At 50.8% G+C, this 17,105-nt stretch overlaps 1 protein-coding gene across 2 annotated transcripts in view; it reads left to right on the forward strand.

Moving 5' to 3' along the window:
• SNX29 (sorting nexin 29) overlaps nucleotides 1-17,105 on the forward strand; it is a 517,029-nt gene that overhangs the window by 117,027 nt on the left and 382,897 nt on the right. For both annotated transcript variants that reach the window (XM_045874993.3, XM_045874995.3), the window contains exons 12-13: nucleotides 10,796-10,859; nucleotides 12,957-13,085. In XM_045874993.3, coding sequence (XP_045730949.2) covers nucleotides 10,796-10,859; nucleotides 12,957-13,085 — 193 coding nt within the window. The remainder of the gene's footprint in view (nucleotides 1-10,795; nucleotides 10,860-12,956; nucleotides 13,086-17,105) is intronic.

Below are 17,105 nucleotides of genomic sequence, written 5' to 3' on the forward strand. Positions count from 1 at the left end.
GTTCCACTCCCAGGTGTCTACCCCAAGGAGTTGACAGTCGAGACTCGAACAAGTACGTGTCCGCGAACGTTCATGCAGTGCTGCTGACCATCCCCCAAGGGTGGCAGCGGCCCACACGTCCATCAGAGGACGAGCGGGTGAACCGAAGGTGCTCTATCCCCACCATGGCAGGCCGCGCAGCCATAAGGAGGAAGGAGGGCCGATAGACACTCCGACGTGGGCGGACCTCGGAAACCTTCCAAGCAAAACACATCAGGACCAGAGGGTCACCTATTGGAGGATGGGGCATGTGGACTGGGAGAGGAAATTGCCTGGAGCCAGAAAGCGGTCCAGTGGTTGCCAGGGGGAGGGTGCAGGGTTTTACTCTGGAGGCGCAGAAGAGTCTCACGACGACAGCAAGGTGCCAGCTGTGCGGTGCCGCGTGGGCTGGGCACAGCCGAAGGGGTCGCGTTCAGATCGGTTTCACGTTACGGGAACCTCCGTACTTGCTTAAAACAAGCCGTGACTGTACCCCCCCCATCTTCTTTCTTGCCAGACAAGTCTCTCTGTTCTAGTTCTTCTCCTTGAAGCAACGTTTATGACTGTTTTTAGTTCTTAAGGCAGATACGTCTTTAAAGCTAAATGCTGTGCTGATGCCTTTTTCTTTTTAACTTTGGAGCATAAACGTACACTGTTCTTGACTCATTGATAAGTTCCTACCTTTCCACTTTTTTCTTAGGAGTCCCTTCCCTCCCCACCCCCCGAGTCACTCCTAATGTGGCTGTTGGTGTGTCCTCGGGTGCTGTCTTTTCGAGATGTTGCTGAGTGGGCTGGGTGGGGAGACTAGGACCCTTGTTGGTTCCCAAGTCCATCGCTTTGAGGTTCCTGGGTAGTTTCCTGGGGAGTTCAGTCTCTGCTTCTGCCCCCTTCCAACTCTATACTTCTGACATTCTCTAGGAGACCTTTTTTTTTTTTTTTTTTAAATATACGGCTATACCGACGTGCCCTACTTAGGCTGTTTGCAAGCTGGTGGCGATCAGGAGCTCCAGCTTAGGAGCAGGGGATCTCTGAGTGGTGACCCGTAGCTGTGATGTGTTGGGCCTGCTTGATGAGAGCCTTGTCAACTGCATTTGAATCAGATGTGCGTAAAAATGTGGCTGCTGGCTTCTCTTGACACATGAGAAATGGTGGTAGCCTGGGATGGTGGACTGGAGGCGGGGGCTGCTGCCTTCCTGGGCCACGTTCTCCCCTCTTCCAGCTGGCCCCACACCGCTGTGAGGACTTCATTGTGTTCACTGCCATCACTTGTGGGGCCCAGTCGGCTTTTGCTTTTGGGACACTTGCCTTAAAGTTTGTATTAAAGTCACTGTAAATACACTGTGTGTGCATGAGAGTGTGTGTGTACACAGATGGGACAGAACCCCCCCGATTTCACATGGGGAAGGTGATAAAGATCTAGAGCTTGATCGTTGTTGTAAGGTATTTTTTTCCCTTGTGATTGTATTTCTCATTTTGTTCCCATGGGTTCCTCAAACCTTTTCTTTTTCCTAGGTTATGTAGAAAGAGTGTCAAGGGTGGGGTGGGGTGGAGATTTTAATCAGAATCCTGATCCCCCCACCCCTTGTAGGCAGAGGTTGGGGGAGTGGAGGCCATATGCTGGGGGCTTGGTCTTTTTTTTTTTTTTTTTAATATTTTATTCATTTGTCTGACAGACACAGCGAGAGAGGGAACACAAGCAGGGGGAGTGGGAGAGGGAGAAGCAGGCTCTCCACTGAGCAGGGAGCCCGATGCGGGGCTCGATCCCAGGACCCTGGGATCACGACCGGAGCCGAAGGCAGACACTTGACGACTGAGCCACCCAGGTGCCCCTGGGGGCTTGGATCTTGGGTGTGCCCCATCCCGGGGGCCGGCTCAGCCTGGTGCTGACAGTGCAGGTTGGGGATAGGCTTCCCAGGGAGGCTGACCAGGGTTGGGCCTTGTCTGATGGACTCTGGGGCCTGTAGCAGGTGCCTTTTTTAAGGCCTTTGTTTCCCCATTCATAGAATTGGTGCAATAGGCCTTTGCTTCTCTGGAGGTGGCAAGAATTCAAGGAGATTGTGGATAGAGCATGCTCTTTTCTGGCTGGGCACACAGGAAATGCTGCAGGGTCCCTGCTGGCCTTAGGAGCCCTGGCAACACGTCTGGGGGCATCCCCCACCCCCAATCTTAACAAATTGCAAAGTAGAAACCTGGGTTGGCAGGGAGGCCGGAAACAGAACAAAAGGCAACAAGGGCCGGATGGATTAGAGAAGTTACAGAGGAGCTCGATATAGTTTATCCTTTCTCTTGGAGATGAGCAGGAGTGGGTAGGCAGAAAAAGATATAAAAAGCATTAAGTTAAGTTTGAAAAATGACAGTGTAGGTTAAGTATATAGCCGTAGAAGCATATTATTTATTTCTGTGTCTGTGCCCTCGTGAGCTCTCTTTAAATATAACTGAGTATGGGCCCCAGGGGAGCATTTGTAAAGGCTCTTTGAGGTCTTTGGGAAGAGCTGCTATATAAAGGCAAAGAATTATTATACAGATCTATGTATATGTGAGAGTGTGCGTGCGTGTGCACCCATACGTCCCAATAGACTGCATCTGGTTATCCTAGTCCTTGAGTTTTCTCATTTCTTAAAATGATTTTTAACTCCTTTTTCAAAATTAATCTTAAGATCTCCCCCCCCCCCCCCAGGGCCTTCAGTGGCTGAGCATGGGCAGGTGCTCCCCCTCCCGCCACGGTTCCTGCCCCAGTACTTCATATAGCAGCCTCTGACCCCCATCATCCCTGTGTGAAGGGTGTTCTCTGTGGCGTGTGTCTGCATCTGTGTTAGTCCCTGCTCTGCTGATCTGTTTGAAATCTGGGATTCGTGTGGGTGGATTCATGTGCTGAAGAGGAGGGGAAGGGTCCAGTTTTGGGTCCTTGTGATGATAGAAGAATTAGTGCCCTCCCTTCCATTCCCAAGACCCGTTGGAAAAAGCTGGGTTTGAGCCTGAATCCCCATCCCTGGGGCAGGAAATTACAGCTTTGAATGCGGTGGTTAGTGTTTTCTGGGGAGGCCTTGAACTTACTAGTAAACGCAGTTGATGTTTCTGCCTGGCCCATGCCACACTCAGTTCCTGGAGATGAGCAAACTTCAGCCGTGGGCGCCAATTGCTCATTAATTCGTACCACCCTTCACTCATTCTTAAGGTCTTGGGTGTACTGTGGACAGGGGCTGGGGCAGGTGGGGGGGTCTTCTTCTGGCCGCCCCTCCCCCATTCTGGGCTGTGTGGGGGCTTTGGTGCTTTCATACTGGTATAGATAAGGTATGATGGGGCCTTAGGGAAAGGGGGATCTTGGTGGCTTGGTTGGCTGTGAGGACTTGGGATGGCTGAGGTTTGGGACACAGTGGTGGGATAGTAGGGGATCCTAGGGTCCTGGGTGCTGGGGTGGGTGGAGTCAGGCAGGAGCTGGGGTGGCCATTCCTCTGTGCCCGTGTTATTCCTGTGGCTATGTGGTTTCTGCAAGTCACTCTCAGAGGTCTTGGCTGCTACATTTGTGCACGCAGAGACCAGGTCACCCAGTGGTAAGTTTACTAAGACAATAGGGATTCTTCTTTGAGTTTGGGTTTCTCTGTGGCTTTGCCTCAGTGTCAGGCAGCAGGGTTCTATGGCTCGTGTCTGACACTTAAGACACCAGTCCCTTTGTGAAACTCCGCGTTTTCTCTGCCCTGGGTTTGTTTGCCTGGAGGGGTTTTACTGGCTCTTCTCTTTGGCGGACTTCTGCCCTTGTGTCTGCCCACGGCCTGACCAGCTGTCCTCCACTCAGCTTTCAGCACCTGTATCTTGTGGAGCAACTTAGAACTGTTTGTTCTTGGCCAGCTGCATCTGCTTCCATGTCCCCGCCGCCCCTCCCCGCTTCATATCTAGTAATGAGACTGGCGCATCCCAGACTTTTGGAGGACTCCCTCTGGGGCTCAGTTTGAGGTAACCAGCTGTCCAGTGTCTCCCTGGCTGCAGCTGGAGGCCTGTGGGGGCAGAGTCCTGAGGAGGGGTATGAGCAAGACTGGGCGGGCCTCCTGGCTCCTTGATGGGCCCCTGTCGGTGGGGGAGGGCCTCACAGAAGAGGTGATCCATGGCTGAAACCTGAAGGAGGCTCCGAGTCCCTCAGGATGGCCCGTGCCGAGACCCAGAGGCCTGCGAGAAGGGGAGTGGGTCTGCTCTGTGGCAGACAAAGCAGGGAAGAGTGCAGGAGACGGGCAGGGTGTGAACCACCCAAGGGGCTGGGGTGCACGTGTGCTGGAGTGTCGGGCATCCATGGGGTGCAGGCGGTGGCTGAGCCCTGGGTGTAGATGCAGCCGCCCCTGGGGAACCACGGAAGGCAGACAAAAGATCCAGGGCAGGAGGTGAACAGGGATAGCTGGAGGGACCAGTGGCAAAGCTGAGGAGATCTCTGAAGAGTTGGAGAGGGGTGGCCCGTAGCATCTGAGGCAGCAGCTGCTCGCCTGCTGGCTCACCTCTGCTTCCGCCTGGTCGGCAGTCTTCCTGGGGTCCAGCCGGTGAGCTCCACTGCCGGGCGTGAGTGTCCGGCGGACCCCCTACCAAGCCCCAGACTCTGCCTCCAGCCCTGGATTGGAGGAGGCTGCGCGTCGGGGAGTGGAGGGCAGAGTTCCTGGATGTTCTCCTGAGACAGGCACACCTTTTCTGTAAAGGGCCAGATGGTACGTATTTCAGGCCATGCAGCGGGACCCTCTGTTCCTGTCATGCAAAAGCAGCCGCAGACTGTATGCCAATGGGTGAGTGTGGCTGCATTCTGGTAAAATACTGCCGTGCCCCACCCTGTCCAGTGAGGCTGGCAGTGCCCGCTGAGGGGGTTGCCCGGGCTCCCAGGAGGGCACTTGAGGGGTCTGGGATTTGGTGAGGAAGAACTGTGTTTTTTTCCTACTCTGTTGGCTGCCCCGAACAAGGTCAAGTTTCCATAATGGATCAGGCTTTTGTTAGATGGGCCCTCTATGGGCAGAAGTTGATAACAAACAAAACAAAATATGATTTCGTTCATGTACTTGTTGGCTTTCATGTTAAGGCCCCTGCTGCAAGATGGCGTAAATGTTTGTTCGCAGATTTCTAGTGTTTTATGGCCGCACTTCACATTGAAATGATTCCATTTGAAATCTTTTTGGATATATAACAGAAGCAGGGATGTAAGATTTGTTTCTTGCTCCCAAAATGGCAACATTTATGGACAGATTCATCCTTTCCGCCGTGATTCGAGAGGCTGCTCTTTATCCCAGATCAGTTTCTTACGGTTAAAGTGAACATTGTCCTGTGTACTTGGCCAGATTTGCTCCGTGGTTCTCTGAAGCCAACCAAGGAACCGATTTTTGAGGTGGATGGTCGTCTGACTTCAGCCTGGGGCAAGGTAGACCCTGGCTCAGCCAGGCTCTGCGGAGGCCGCGGCGCAGAGATGCTTCTCTGGCACTTGAAACGTGTGTTGCGGCAGGTAATCAAGAGGAAGAAGACCACAGTGATAGAGACTAAACCAGTAATGCAGTGCCGGGGGGCAGAGAGAAAGGGACACGTTAGGGAGTGCCTGTGCCCGGGATATGTCACTGGTGCTTGGGGAAATTTATGCTGTTTATGTGATCTGTGAAAACCAACCCCAGTGTCACCTGCTGTCCTTACTGCCTGAGAAGGCAGCGAGGTGAACGCGCATGAAAGTAAAGTCTGTCCCGAGAGTTTGTTCGTGGATAGCTGCTGACTTGGGACGTTCATCATGGGTGGCTCTTGGCTACTGTGCTCAGGGTCACTTCAAGACGAGCCTGTGGCTGAGCTCGCTCATTCCAGCTACTGTGGCTCTTTGCTGGAAGAGCATTCGTGTTTTCTGGGACTTTCTGGGGACTACTGCCTCCTCCAGGTTGTCTTTTCCCCATGGAATACACAGTTTTTAGCTGCAAAGTCTGAGGGGCAGTATCTGGGATCCCTTCATGCCATGCCCCCCAAACCCAGACACACCGTCTCTTCCAAGTGACACCTCATTCTTTGAGTCTGATTTCCCATGTTGCCCATGGTGATCTTGTCGGACACTTCAGAAAATTCTATTATCTAGTCTGCTGCTCTAGGGCTTAGAAAACTTAAAAAAAACCCTTTTATTTCCCAAGGTTGAGGTACACAGGAACTCCGTAAAGTCTCCTGACTCCTGGTGCTCGATTGAACCAAGTCCTACTTGGGTAGTCATGGCTGCCTCGTCCCCATCTTGCCGTCCCCTGCTGTTGAAGGAGAAGCCACTACTTATAGTGATAGGTAACATGTTGAGTGTTTACTATGTGCTGGGTATGCTCTGCGCACCCCATTGACATATTACATATTGAATCCTTATGACACTGTATGAACTTAGCGACTATTGAGATCCCAGTTTTGTAGATAAGGGAGTTGATGGCGCAGAGAGGGTGGGTAACTTGCCTGGAGTTACCCAGCTGCAGGTCGGAATTTGAACCTGGGACTCTGTTTTAAAATTCAGGACCCTGAACCACTTCTCTGCATTTGCTGCCGTGTATCTGCCAGGCTGGGAACTCAATTTTACTCCTGAATCCTTCTGCAGGGAATGTGGCATCATCACCCCTTTGTATTTTTGCAAAGGTGGAAGCCCATTTGAGGGTACCAGGCCTGGTACCTTCAAACCCCAGTGGCTGAGCTGGGGTTTGAAGTTGGGTCTGCCTAGCCCAGGAGCCTGTTGATAGCAGCTCTTTATGGATCCTGCCCCTGTCTTCGGAGTGGAAGCTGCTGGAACCCGCACCTGACCACCTTGCCCCACCTGGCTCCCCACTAAGGCGACTTTGTTCCAGCTCTTGGTCCTGCCAAAGGCCTTTTCCATAATTCTTGGACTTAGGGTGTGGAAAGTGACTTCAGACCCTATGGCCTTATCCCAGTGTGGGTTTCTGCTCTGTACTGAGCGTCCGCATTATGTGGTTGTGAAAAGTAAAACGACGTGTCAGGTGCTGATAGTTTGCACATAGAAAGTGGTCATCACATAGCAGCTTTACTCCTGTTGTTAGTTTCCATGGTACTGTAGTTGGGTAAGAATAGTCTAGATCACCCATTGTCATGAACCTTAACCAAGCACCCAACGTGGTGGACTTTTGGGGACCCAAGGTGCATAACGTTTTGTGCGTCTTTAAGGAGTTGTAAGCTAATTGTAAGAGACAAGTGGTTAATTATTGCACATTCTGCAACTTGTTTGATGGGTGGGGAAATCCCGGAGGGCTTCCTAGACGATGTGCCTTTTCATCTGGGCCTGAATAAAGGAGTAGGGTTTTATCAGACTGGAAGTTGGGCATGAATGTGAGAAAAGACAAACTCTGACCATGAAACCCGACAATTCGTGTATATAGGGTCAAGATAGTGCAGTTATAAATCATTCCAGAGAGTCTCTCAGGAAGGCCTCTGTTCAGAGGCTGCAGTCTCTGCAGTTGAGGCCAGGCAAAGGGGCTGCAAGCGTGTCATAAGGCTCATGTGTGTGGGTGGTGACGTGCTCCCTCCCGCAGAGGCTTGGCAGAGCGGGGGGCAGGGGGGAACTGAGCAGTCCAGGGCACCCCGTGCTGAGCGCCCTGGTGGTGGTGGTGTGTGTGTGTGGGGGGGGGTGCCCTGCTGTGCACATGCGCTCTGCAGAGCTCTCCTGATGCTTAGGTCCAGTGCCAGTGGGTCACTGGTGTGAATCAGTCATGTGTGTGCTGTCCTGCCCCCACACAGAAGGCTTGCAGATGGAGTGTAGTTTCTCCTATTCAGAGGGGGTTGCGCTAGGGGTTGGGGGAGGGAGGATGAACAGGTGGAGCACCGGGGACTTGAGGGGCAGCAGGACTGTGTTGTGTGATTCTGTAATGGTGGTCACAGGTCAGTACAATGTTCCGAACTCCTAGAGTGTACAATGCCAAGAGCCAACCGTGATGGTAACTTTGGGTGGTTCCAGTGCATCAGTGTAGGCTCCTCAGTCATAACAAATGTCCCGCTGTGGTAGGGATGGTGATGGTGGGGGAGGCTGTGCCTGTGTGGGGGCAGGGGGTGTGCGGAAAACCTCTGTACCTTCGATACTGCTTTAAAAAATAGTCTGTTGAAGAAAAAAAGTCTCACCTCTTCCAGCCTCCTGGCAACTCACTGCAAATGCGTACCTTTTCTTCTGTCCCTGTAAGAAGTTTAGACCAGTAGAGAACCCTAGTGGGAAGGTGGTTTTGTAGGAAAACTTGGGAAGCAAGCAGTCCTTGGAGGGCAGGAGCGATTTCCGGGTTTGTGTCCACAGTCCATGGCTGCCGGCCACTGGTACTGGGCCCCTCTCTCTCTCTCTCTTTTTTTTAAGATTGTATTTATTCATTTGAGAGAGAGCGACAGAAAGCGCAAGCAGGGGGGAGAGGTAGAGGGAGAAGCAGACTCCCTGCTGAGCTGGGAGCCCGATATGGGACTCGATCCCAGGACCCTGAGATGACCTGAGTCGAAGGCAGATGCTTAACCAACTGAGCCACCCAGGCATCCCTGTGCTGGGCTTCTTGAAGAGAAAGGCCAACTAGATCTTATCCTGTCCTCCGCACCCCCCCCCGCCCCTCCTCCCCATGGCTGTGGTGTCCTGGAAGAAATGAATGGGTTGTTTGTGTATGGCTCCCCCTCCCCCCTCACATTTTCCAGTTAAAGTTGTACATGCTGAGTTCTTGTAAGTTATTTGCTGCAGGATGTAAGAGGCAGTGCTTTACCACAGTACCTTCCCATCCCCTTTCGGAGTTGGGAAGCTGGGTGCTCTTTTTGCCTCTTGGATCCGAGGGAAAGGCTCAGAGAGGCTGAGACACTGGTATGAGCCCAAGAGCCAGGACCCTGCTTACCTGGTCAAGTTCAGAAGGCAAAGTCCTCTAGATCCTGTTTCATAATAGGCATCTGTGAATGTGTATTGTCTGCTCAAGAAATCCTCCTTTAAAGACTTTCCTTCCTTAATTTGGGAGCCTGGCTGTCTTGTTGGGAAGGTACATTGGACCCAGTAGGATACTCTGCAGACACCTACCGAGCCCGGCTGAGGCAGGTACACACTTGGCGGCTGTACCTGCTTCGTGCTCTGGTTCCTGTCTCTCCCGGGGTGCAGGGCAGCTTGGTCCCCGTTGTCTCATCAGCACTGTGAGCTCTGCTTAACCTTCCTTCCATCCTTCTTGGTCCTTGCCCCCAACCTGGCTCTTTCCTTTTCTAGCATCTTTTGTGGGAATGCTTTTCTGCCCATTTTTTTTCTACTGAATTTTTTTTCTACTGAATTTTCAAACATTGAGCAAGGGTGCAAGGATCCTGTGTGACTGGGGCACCTGGGTGGCTCAGTTGTTAAGCATCTGCCTTCAGCTTAGGTCATGATCTCAGGGTCCTGGGATCGAGCCCCGCATTGGGCTCCCTGCTCGGCGGGAAGCCTGCTTCTCCCTCTCCCACTCCCCCGATTGTGTTTCCTCTCTCGCTGTCTCTCTGTCAAATAAATAAAATCTTAAAAAAAAAAAAAAAATCCTGTATGATTCTGGTCTTGGAACATGTGCCGGGAACTGCACCCCCACGGTCCTGGTTGTGGCCTCGTGACCTGGACATGCCTTGTTTCTGAATCTAGCACACGTGTGACCTGGGTCTCTTTCCCGGCCCTCCTGCCTTCTGTCAGGGCCGTGGGTCTTCATGGCAGTGTCACCTGGGAGTCCGAGAACTCAGTTTAGATCCTGGCTCTGACATGAGAGGTGTGAGGTTGTGTGACTTCACCTGTCAGGGTGTGCTCTTCCTTTGTAAGATGCATTAATGTCTCTGTGAGGCGTCTGTGAAATCCAAGTTCCTCCATCTTTGCATGTGACCAGTAGCTGTTACTGTTTCCTGAGGTCCAATGCAGAGTTGAAAATTGGGAGATTTGGATTCAAATGCTAGCGCTGCCAGCATTTAATCTCCTTGAGCTCATGTGCACGCCCATAAAACAGCCTGTCGTGGTTGCCATGTGGCCCCATGCGCTCACTGGGTGGGTCATTTGGCTGTGAGCTTTCTAGCAGCCAATCCCGAGAGGGAAACAGAATTTCACAGGGTTTGTTGATGGGCAGGGGAGAACAAAACTGGCTCTCCTGAAGAAATCCAGAAGTTCTGGGTCTTGAGATCTGAGTGATACGGTAAATGTTTTTAATAGGTGGATAGATTGTGAAAACAGTTAAGTTTGATGAAGATAGGGAAGTTGGATGCTTATTTAAAAGAGTGGCTTTCTATCACTGAATGTTTTCCCAAGTGGAAGATACCCAAAAGAGTAGCTCCTGTAAGTAAAGAGGGCCTGCGTATAGGAGAGGCCCCACCCCTTTCCAGTGTCACCTGTATGCTAACGATAGAAGTCCGGGTAGGAAAAGCACGTCTCTTAGGAAACTTGGGTAAGTATTTCTGTGTCCACCTGGAGCCAAATGCCACTTGATTGGCTTGCTCATCTCTTGATAAACAGCTGTAACTGGGAGCAGATCATTGTTCAGAGCAGATGTTGTCCAGTAGCAGGGGCTTGGAAAAGCGCGTAGAAGCTGCAAAGCAGTCTTTTTTTCCGTAGCAGTGGAGTGTGTTGCCTAAAGAAACCCTCCACACTCCTCACTCTGCCCGGCACTCCCATTTCGTGTGGCTCTTAAGTGATGAGCTGCGCCCACTGGGTCTTGGAGACTGCACGGAAATTAATTTTGAAAGGGAAAAAGGGAACTTGTCTAGACAGCTTGCCCTAAATAGCACATAATCCAGCTCGGTGAGGGGACGGTCAAACAGGCGGGATCTGCCAATTAATCTCGACTGTGCTTTCTTCCCTTAGGTGAACTGCGACAAGCCATTGTGGCCATGATGAACAGGAAGGACGAGCTGGAAGAAGAGAACAGGTATCCTGACTTTTCAGGCTTGAGGAGTTGTCTCTTGGACGTTACAGCTCTGGGACGGAGAGTCTCACAGATGAAGGAAATTTTGCTTTGACAGGATTGTGACCAATGATCTCTTCTTGTGTGGGATGTACCACTTGAGCATTGGCAGGGATTGAAAACCCTCCAATCATGGCTCTACCTTAGAACACACTAAGAATTTGGTAAAGCAATATTCTCAAACATCTTTTTTTAAAAAGGGACTTTGAGATACAATTCACACATTATATAATTGACCCATTTCAAGGGTACGGTTCAGTGTTGGCAGACATGTGCAGCCATCACCAGGGCCCACTTCTAGAATGTTTTCACCACCTCGCAGAGACCACCCCCCATACCTGTTAGCGGTCTTCCTCTGACCACCCCCCCCCCCCACCCCAAAGCAGTCTTTGGAGTAACCTTTTATTTGAGGGCTTTTCTTACCATATTCCAAGCACTCAAATACTTAGTTTTCTCAAATCAGGGATACCTAGGGCAAGATGGTATTTGGCTTCTTTTTGACTTGTTCAGAAGAAGCCCAGTGGCAGAAAGCGAGCCGGTGAAGGACTTTATTCGTCTTGGGTATCCCTTGGTGGATACCTGCCCTGCGTTAGCTATGCTGCACCCGTCTGGCTGCCTTGAATGTGAGCTGCTCGACTGGCTGGGGCGGTTGGTGGAGGGCCTTGCCTGCGGTTGTAGGCTAGGCTTCCGTGAGCCCGACTGTCCTGCCTCCCTGGGGGTTAGGGGACGTGCGTACATGTGCCTGTGTGTGTGTGTGTGTGTGTGTGTGTGTTCACGTGGCTCTCTTATTTTTCTCTGAGCAGGAATTAAGTGTCCATGGTGACAGGCAATCATGACTGTCCTTTTTAAACCTTATTTTGGGCCCTGCTTGACAAGCTTCTTCCTCATCCTTTATGGAAACACAGAAAAGCAAACAAGCCTGATTTTTAAAACAAAAGATAATTTTTTGAAAAAGGAATCTTGAGACAGCACAAATTTCCAACTAAAATAAACTTTAAATGAAGGGCTTATAGCCATCACAGATTCTTTTTCCTTGCACCAGCTGGAGCTGTTCTCTTTGGCAGAAGCCGTAGGTTCTGTCTCACCTTGTGAAGAACAGCAGTCACTGTCAATTTCTCCTAAGCAGATCGCACCATGTTTGTGTCAGGGGGTTCCAGGCCCCAAGAAGGGAGTTTTTCAAAGCTCTAAAGGAACGTGGGCCTCCGAGTTGAGTGAGTGATAGGGGGCCGGGGCCGGGGGGAGGTTTGCCAAGTTCACAGTCACACTTCTTCCTCTATCCTGATGTCACCTGGCATGTGTACACTAGATTAGGGGTGTAGGTGCCCCAGAGTCAGTAAATGATCTCCAGAACAAACCGTTTGAGGTCCAGTGAAGTCAACGGTAAGTCAGAACTATGTTTGGCTCACTTCTTGGTGGCAACTAGTGGTTCTTTCTGGAAGATCTGCCATCTTGTCTGCTTTTAAGACCAAGGGTGACCAGTGGATGTACTTTGGAGGGTTAACTCCCAAGAATGACACAGAACAGGATCCCTGCCGTGTGAAACCAGATAAGGCTATAAAATACCACGTCTGCTTGTGCCACCCGGAGACGCCGGGGCAGGAGGCCGGTGTGTTTTGTGGGTAGAATGGGAAATGAGAGAAGGCCTCTGTCCATATTCCACTGTTACTGCTCACAGGACCCAGGTGGCCTATCCTGCCATCCCTGCCCTGGTTCAGTCTCTTCTCCAGTGCGGCTGTGACAAAATGGTCTCCTTTCATGTGCTGCCCCTTATGGTGGGATGCTTTGAAAGGGCTTGCCTCGGGGTCTCTGAACTCCTTGTTTACCCATCATTAGCGCTACTTGGGCTGTGGGGGGCACAGAGCCTGGGCCACATCCTGGTTCTTACTCAGAGGCTCTTGAGCAGACGTGGGTGTCTCTGAATGCCCTTACCTGAGATAGACTGGAATGAGGGTTGATGCAGACCCTCATGGAAAATGAAGGGATGAGGACTTCGATAAATCCCTGTGTTGTGGCACGGTGGGCTCCGCGGGCGGTGCGTGAACACATGGCCCCTCTGCCCAGGTCTTTGCGGAACCTGCTGGACGGGGAGATGGAGCACTCAGCGGCCCTGCGGCAGGAGGTCGACACCTTGAAAAAGAAGGTGGCCGAGCAGGAGGAGCGGCACGTCCTGAAGATCCAGGCGCTGGCAAGGTAGGGGGGAGCAGGGGGCACGACAAGCAGGCGTGGGGGGGGCGCGGGGGCTTTGTGCAAACCCCAAGCACACCCTTCACCGGTGCTTACAATTAAACAACAAAGACCAGTGGAAATCTATGCATTTGAAATTTTAATTTAACTTACTGGATAATTACTGCATAATATGTATGCATATGGCTCGAAATACAAAAGGTGCACGCGGTAAACGATGCCATGCTCCTGGAGGCGGGCAGTGCTAGCCGGTCCAGAGATGCTCCTTCACCTCCTGCTCCTGCCTTCCTTCCACCTCCGTGAGAAACAGTCGTGTATTCCACACCCCCCTCACTTGGCATCGTAGAGATGGTTCTCTACCGGGGTATGTGGGGCCGCCCTCTTTCTAATTGTGATCGCTTGCATCCACACCAGTGTTGGTTCGATGACCAGGGTGCCCCCAGCCAGGCGTCGGAGGTGGTTTGTGATGATCTGCTGAGGATGTTGTTTGTAATGATGCCACAGTGCATAACCTTTGTGTTCATCGCTTTGTTCTCCTGAATTTGTTGGAAAAACTCCTGGAAGTAGAATTGCTGGGTCCAAGTGCAGTAGTTTTCGAAGGTGGATAGAGGTCAACACCTCCTCTGCCCGTTCCCTTTGCCTGTTACCCCCGCCCCCCAACCTTAGAGGCTGCACTAACATGCATCCCGCAGCAGCGGGTGAGAAGACCTGCTTCTGTCCAGCCGTGACCACAGGGGTCGGGCCCCACGTCTGGGTCCCTGATAACCTCACAGGCGAAAAGTGGCCCTGGCAAAATGGTTTTCATCTGCGTCTTCCTAATGATGCATACAGTTAAGCCTGTTCTTAATAAAGAGCCATTTTATTTCTTTCCTGTGATTTAGTTTGTATCTTATTAAAGAAAACTCACAATCTCAAGTCCCATAAAAAATGTGGACTTTCCTGAATTTCTTCACACGCAAACATTTTTACATACTGCACTTAAAATCTATAGCCTGTCATTTCTTAGTCTGCTTCTCTGAAGCACTTAGATTTCATGTTAATGGCTTTTACGTGCTCGGATGTGGCATTTCATTGAGCAAATGAACCACATGAAAATAATTTCCACTTATTGGACATTTGAGTTCGAGTTTTTTCCTGTTTTAAGGTAGGATAAGCAATTTATTGGTGGTTCTTTAAAGCTACTTTAAAATAAGACCAGGAGGGGCGCCTGGGTGGCTCAGTCAGTTAAGCGGCTGTCTCTTGGTTTTGGCCCTGGTCATGATCTCTGGGTCATGAGATGGAGGCCTGTGTTGGGCCCCGCACTCAGTCGGGAACCTGCTTGAGGTTCTCTCCCTCTGCCCCTCTCTAAAAAATAAATCTCTAAAAAACCCCCCAAACAAAAAACAAAACAAACCCAGGAGCTGCAGTCCTGTGGATCTGCAGGGGGGTCCCGAGCTCCCGTGTTCACAGCGTTACTGTCCTGGTGCTCCCCAGTGGAATGTGTGTGGAACTACTGGAATTGTTACGTATACGTAGTCAAACGTTGGCCCGGTGATCCCACATCTAGTTTTAATGAGAACTTATCTGCTTTCTTCGTACTTTGAAGTGCCCTCTCAAGAACATCAGACAGTTGAGTGACAGTAAGTACAGTCCCCGGCATTTTCTCTACTGGGCCACCGTTCAGCCTGGCATGCCACAGCTCTGGGGTAGAATTGTGTGCTTACGATAAAGGCTGAAGTGCGCAGACCCTCTGGTTCTGAGTCACAGACTGCTGTTCTTCGTCACTTTGGGATTGGGTTAGGAGGCTGCTTAGCCTTGAGTCCCCGCTCCGTTGCTTGCAGGTTGTGTTTCTGGGTGATGGCTGAACGTGAGCAAGCGTGTGTTTCTTCGTTGAGGAAATAGATGATCTTCTGCACCAGAAAGGACAAAATGAGAGCTGTATTTGAAAGGACATGACGCTCTGGTTAGAAGCAGTGAAGTGTATTTTATAGGAAGTGTGTTTTAGTATATGATAATTCTGAGGAGAAGTTTAGCCCATGAATGCAATAGAAAAAATTAATTTCTTAAGCACCGTTTATAATCTGAAGTGTCCCCATTGGAACGTTCCCGTGGGTAGCTAAGAGTGGAAGGTGCCTGAAGGTTTGCAGTCTGCAGGTAGAAGGAACATCTGTGAAGGGGCACGTACTTGAGCAGGAGAACACAGGAAGGAAGCAAATGAAGCAGCTGGAGGTGTACGTTTTGATACGGGCCAACTGCTGACCTGTTCCAGAGAGTTCCTGTGCCAGTTGTTGGAACTTTCTTCTTGCTCCTGGCCATGGAAGGAGCGCGGTCAGTGCTGCCAGATGGTGGACCTGCGTGGACAGTTGTTGCTTGGGAGCCTGGGGTGCTGTTGATGACGGGGCCCAGGAAGGGTCACAGGCCAGAGGCGAGGCCCAGGTGTGTGCCCCGGCTGTTCTGTTCTCACGTCCACTTGTGTTCTGTGGCAGGTGTCACAGTGCAGGTGGTTCAGCCTAGTGGTTGGTGGCACAGATGCTACCATCAGACTGGGGGGGTCCAGTCATGGCTTCGCTACTGCTTAGTTGTGTGAGCCTGAGCAAATGACTCCTTCGTTCCCTTAGCTGTAAGATGAGGATAAGAAAACCCTGGACCTCACCGTTGTTGCAGGATAAAATGGGAGTGTGTGTCGGCTCAGTAAATGTGCTTCGTAAGTGCTCAATAAATGTTAATGGTCATTATCCTTTTTCTTTAGTATAATAATTATATTACTAAGAACCCTTATCTAATCAAAACCTAAATTTTAATGGCAATGGTGCAGAAAGAATTAAATGTTAGGCTATTTCAGACCCTAAAAAGTGAAGTTATTTTTGCTGTAAGGATTGGAATACTCAGACTGTGTTAGTGTGTATGTGTGTTTTACTGGATTTGAGTGTTGTCGTAAAACTGAACCCTCCCCTGCCCCCCACCCCCCCGAACAAATTCAGCATTTTCTCATGTACCTTTTTGCTCAAAATTCATGCCTTTCCTTTGGTGCAGTCATGGGGTGCAGTCATGGCTCAACCAAGAACAAAGTCCTATAACCAGCCCATTGCTTTTGTGGCCCCGAGCAGCTGCTCGATCCTAAGGTGGGGATATTTTAGTCTGGAGCAGTTCAGAGTGTGAGTCTCATGGCTAAAAGATTGCCCTATTTCCTACGGAATTAAGCAAACTGAAGCTATGAGACAGGGGTTCTCAGGAAGCAGACTCTTACATGCAAACTACCTTTGAAAGAAGCAAGTGACCAGGGTTGTTGGATTATTGCTGGCATGTTTTTTGTTTTTGCTCATTTAGCTCTTTTTTTTTCTTTATAAAGATTTTATTTGACAGACAGCGAGAGAGGGAACACAAGCGGGGGTGGTGGGAGAGGGAGAAGCAGGCTTCCCGCTGAGCAGGGAGCCCGATGTGGGGCTCAATCCCAGGACCCTGGGGTCATGACCTGAGCCGAAGGCAGACGCTTAATGACTGAGCCACCCAGGCGTCCCTATTGGTTAGCTTTTAATGTGCAAAACATTATTTCAGAACTTGGCAGTTTAAAACAAATGTTCATGATCTTCACAATTCTTGGGGGTTTGGAATCTGGGAATGGATCAGCTGGGTGGTTCTCGATCAGAGTTTATCATGAGGCTGCAGTCACCTGACAGCTTGGTAGGGACTGGAGGGTCAATTTTTTTTTTTTAAAGATTTATGTATTTGAGAGAGAGCACATGTGTGCACAAGAAGGGAACAGGGAGAGGGAGAAAATCCCAAGCAGACTCCCCGCTGAGCATGGAGCCTGATGCAGGGCTCAGTTCCATGACCCTGAGATCATGACCCAAGCCGAAATCAAGAGTCAGATGGTCAACCGATTGAGCCACCCAGGTGCCCCTGGAGGGTCCACTTTCAACTCACTCGTGTGGCTCTTGGTAAGAGGCCTCTCTTCGCTGCCACGTGGGCCTCTAAAGTAGGGCTGCGCACAGCATAGCAGCTGGTTTCCTGGGGAGTGAGTAACCTAAGAGTAAGAGAATACACCGC

This window comes from Mirounga angustirostris, unplaced genomic scaffold (genome assembly GCF_029215605.1).
Source record: "Mirounga angustirostris isolate CCGP_5_RB_7025 unplaced genomic scaffold, mMirAng1.0.hap1 SCAF_5, whole genome shotgun sequence".
NCBI lineage: Eukaryota > Metazoa > Chordata > Mammalia > Carnivora > Phocidae > Mirounga > Mirounga angustirostris.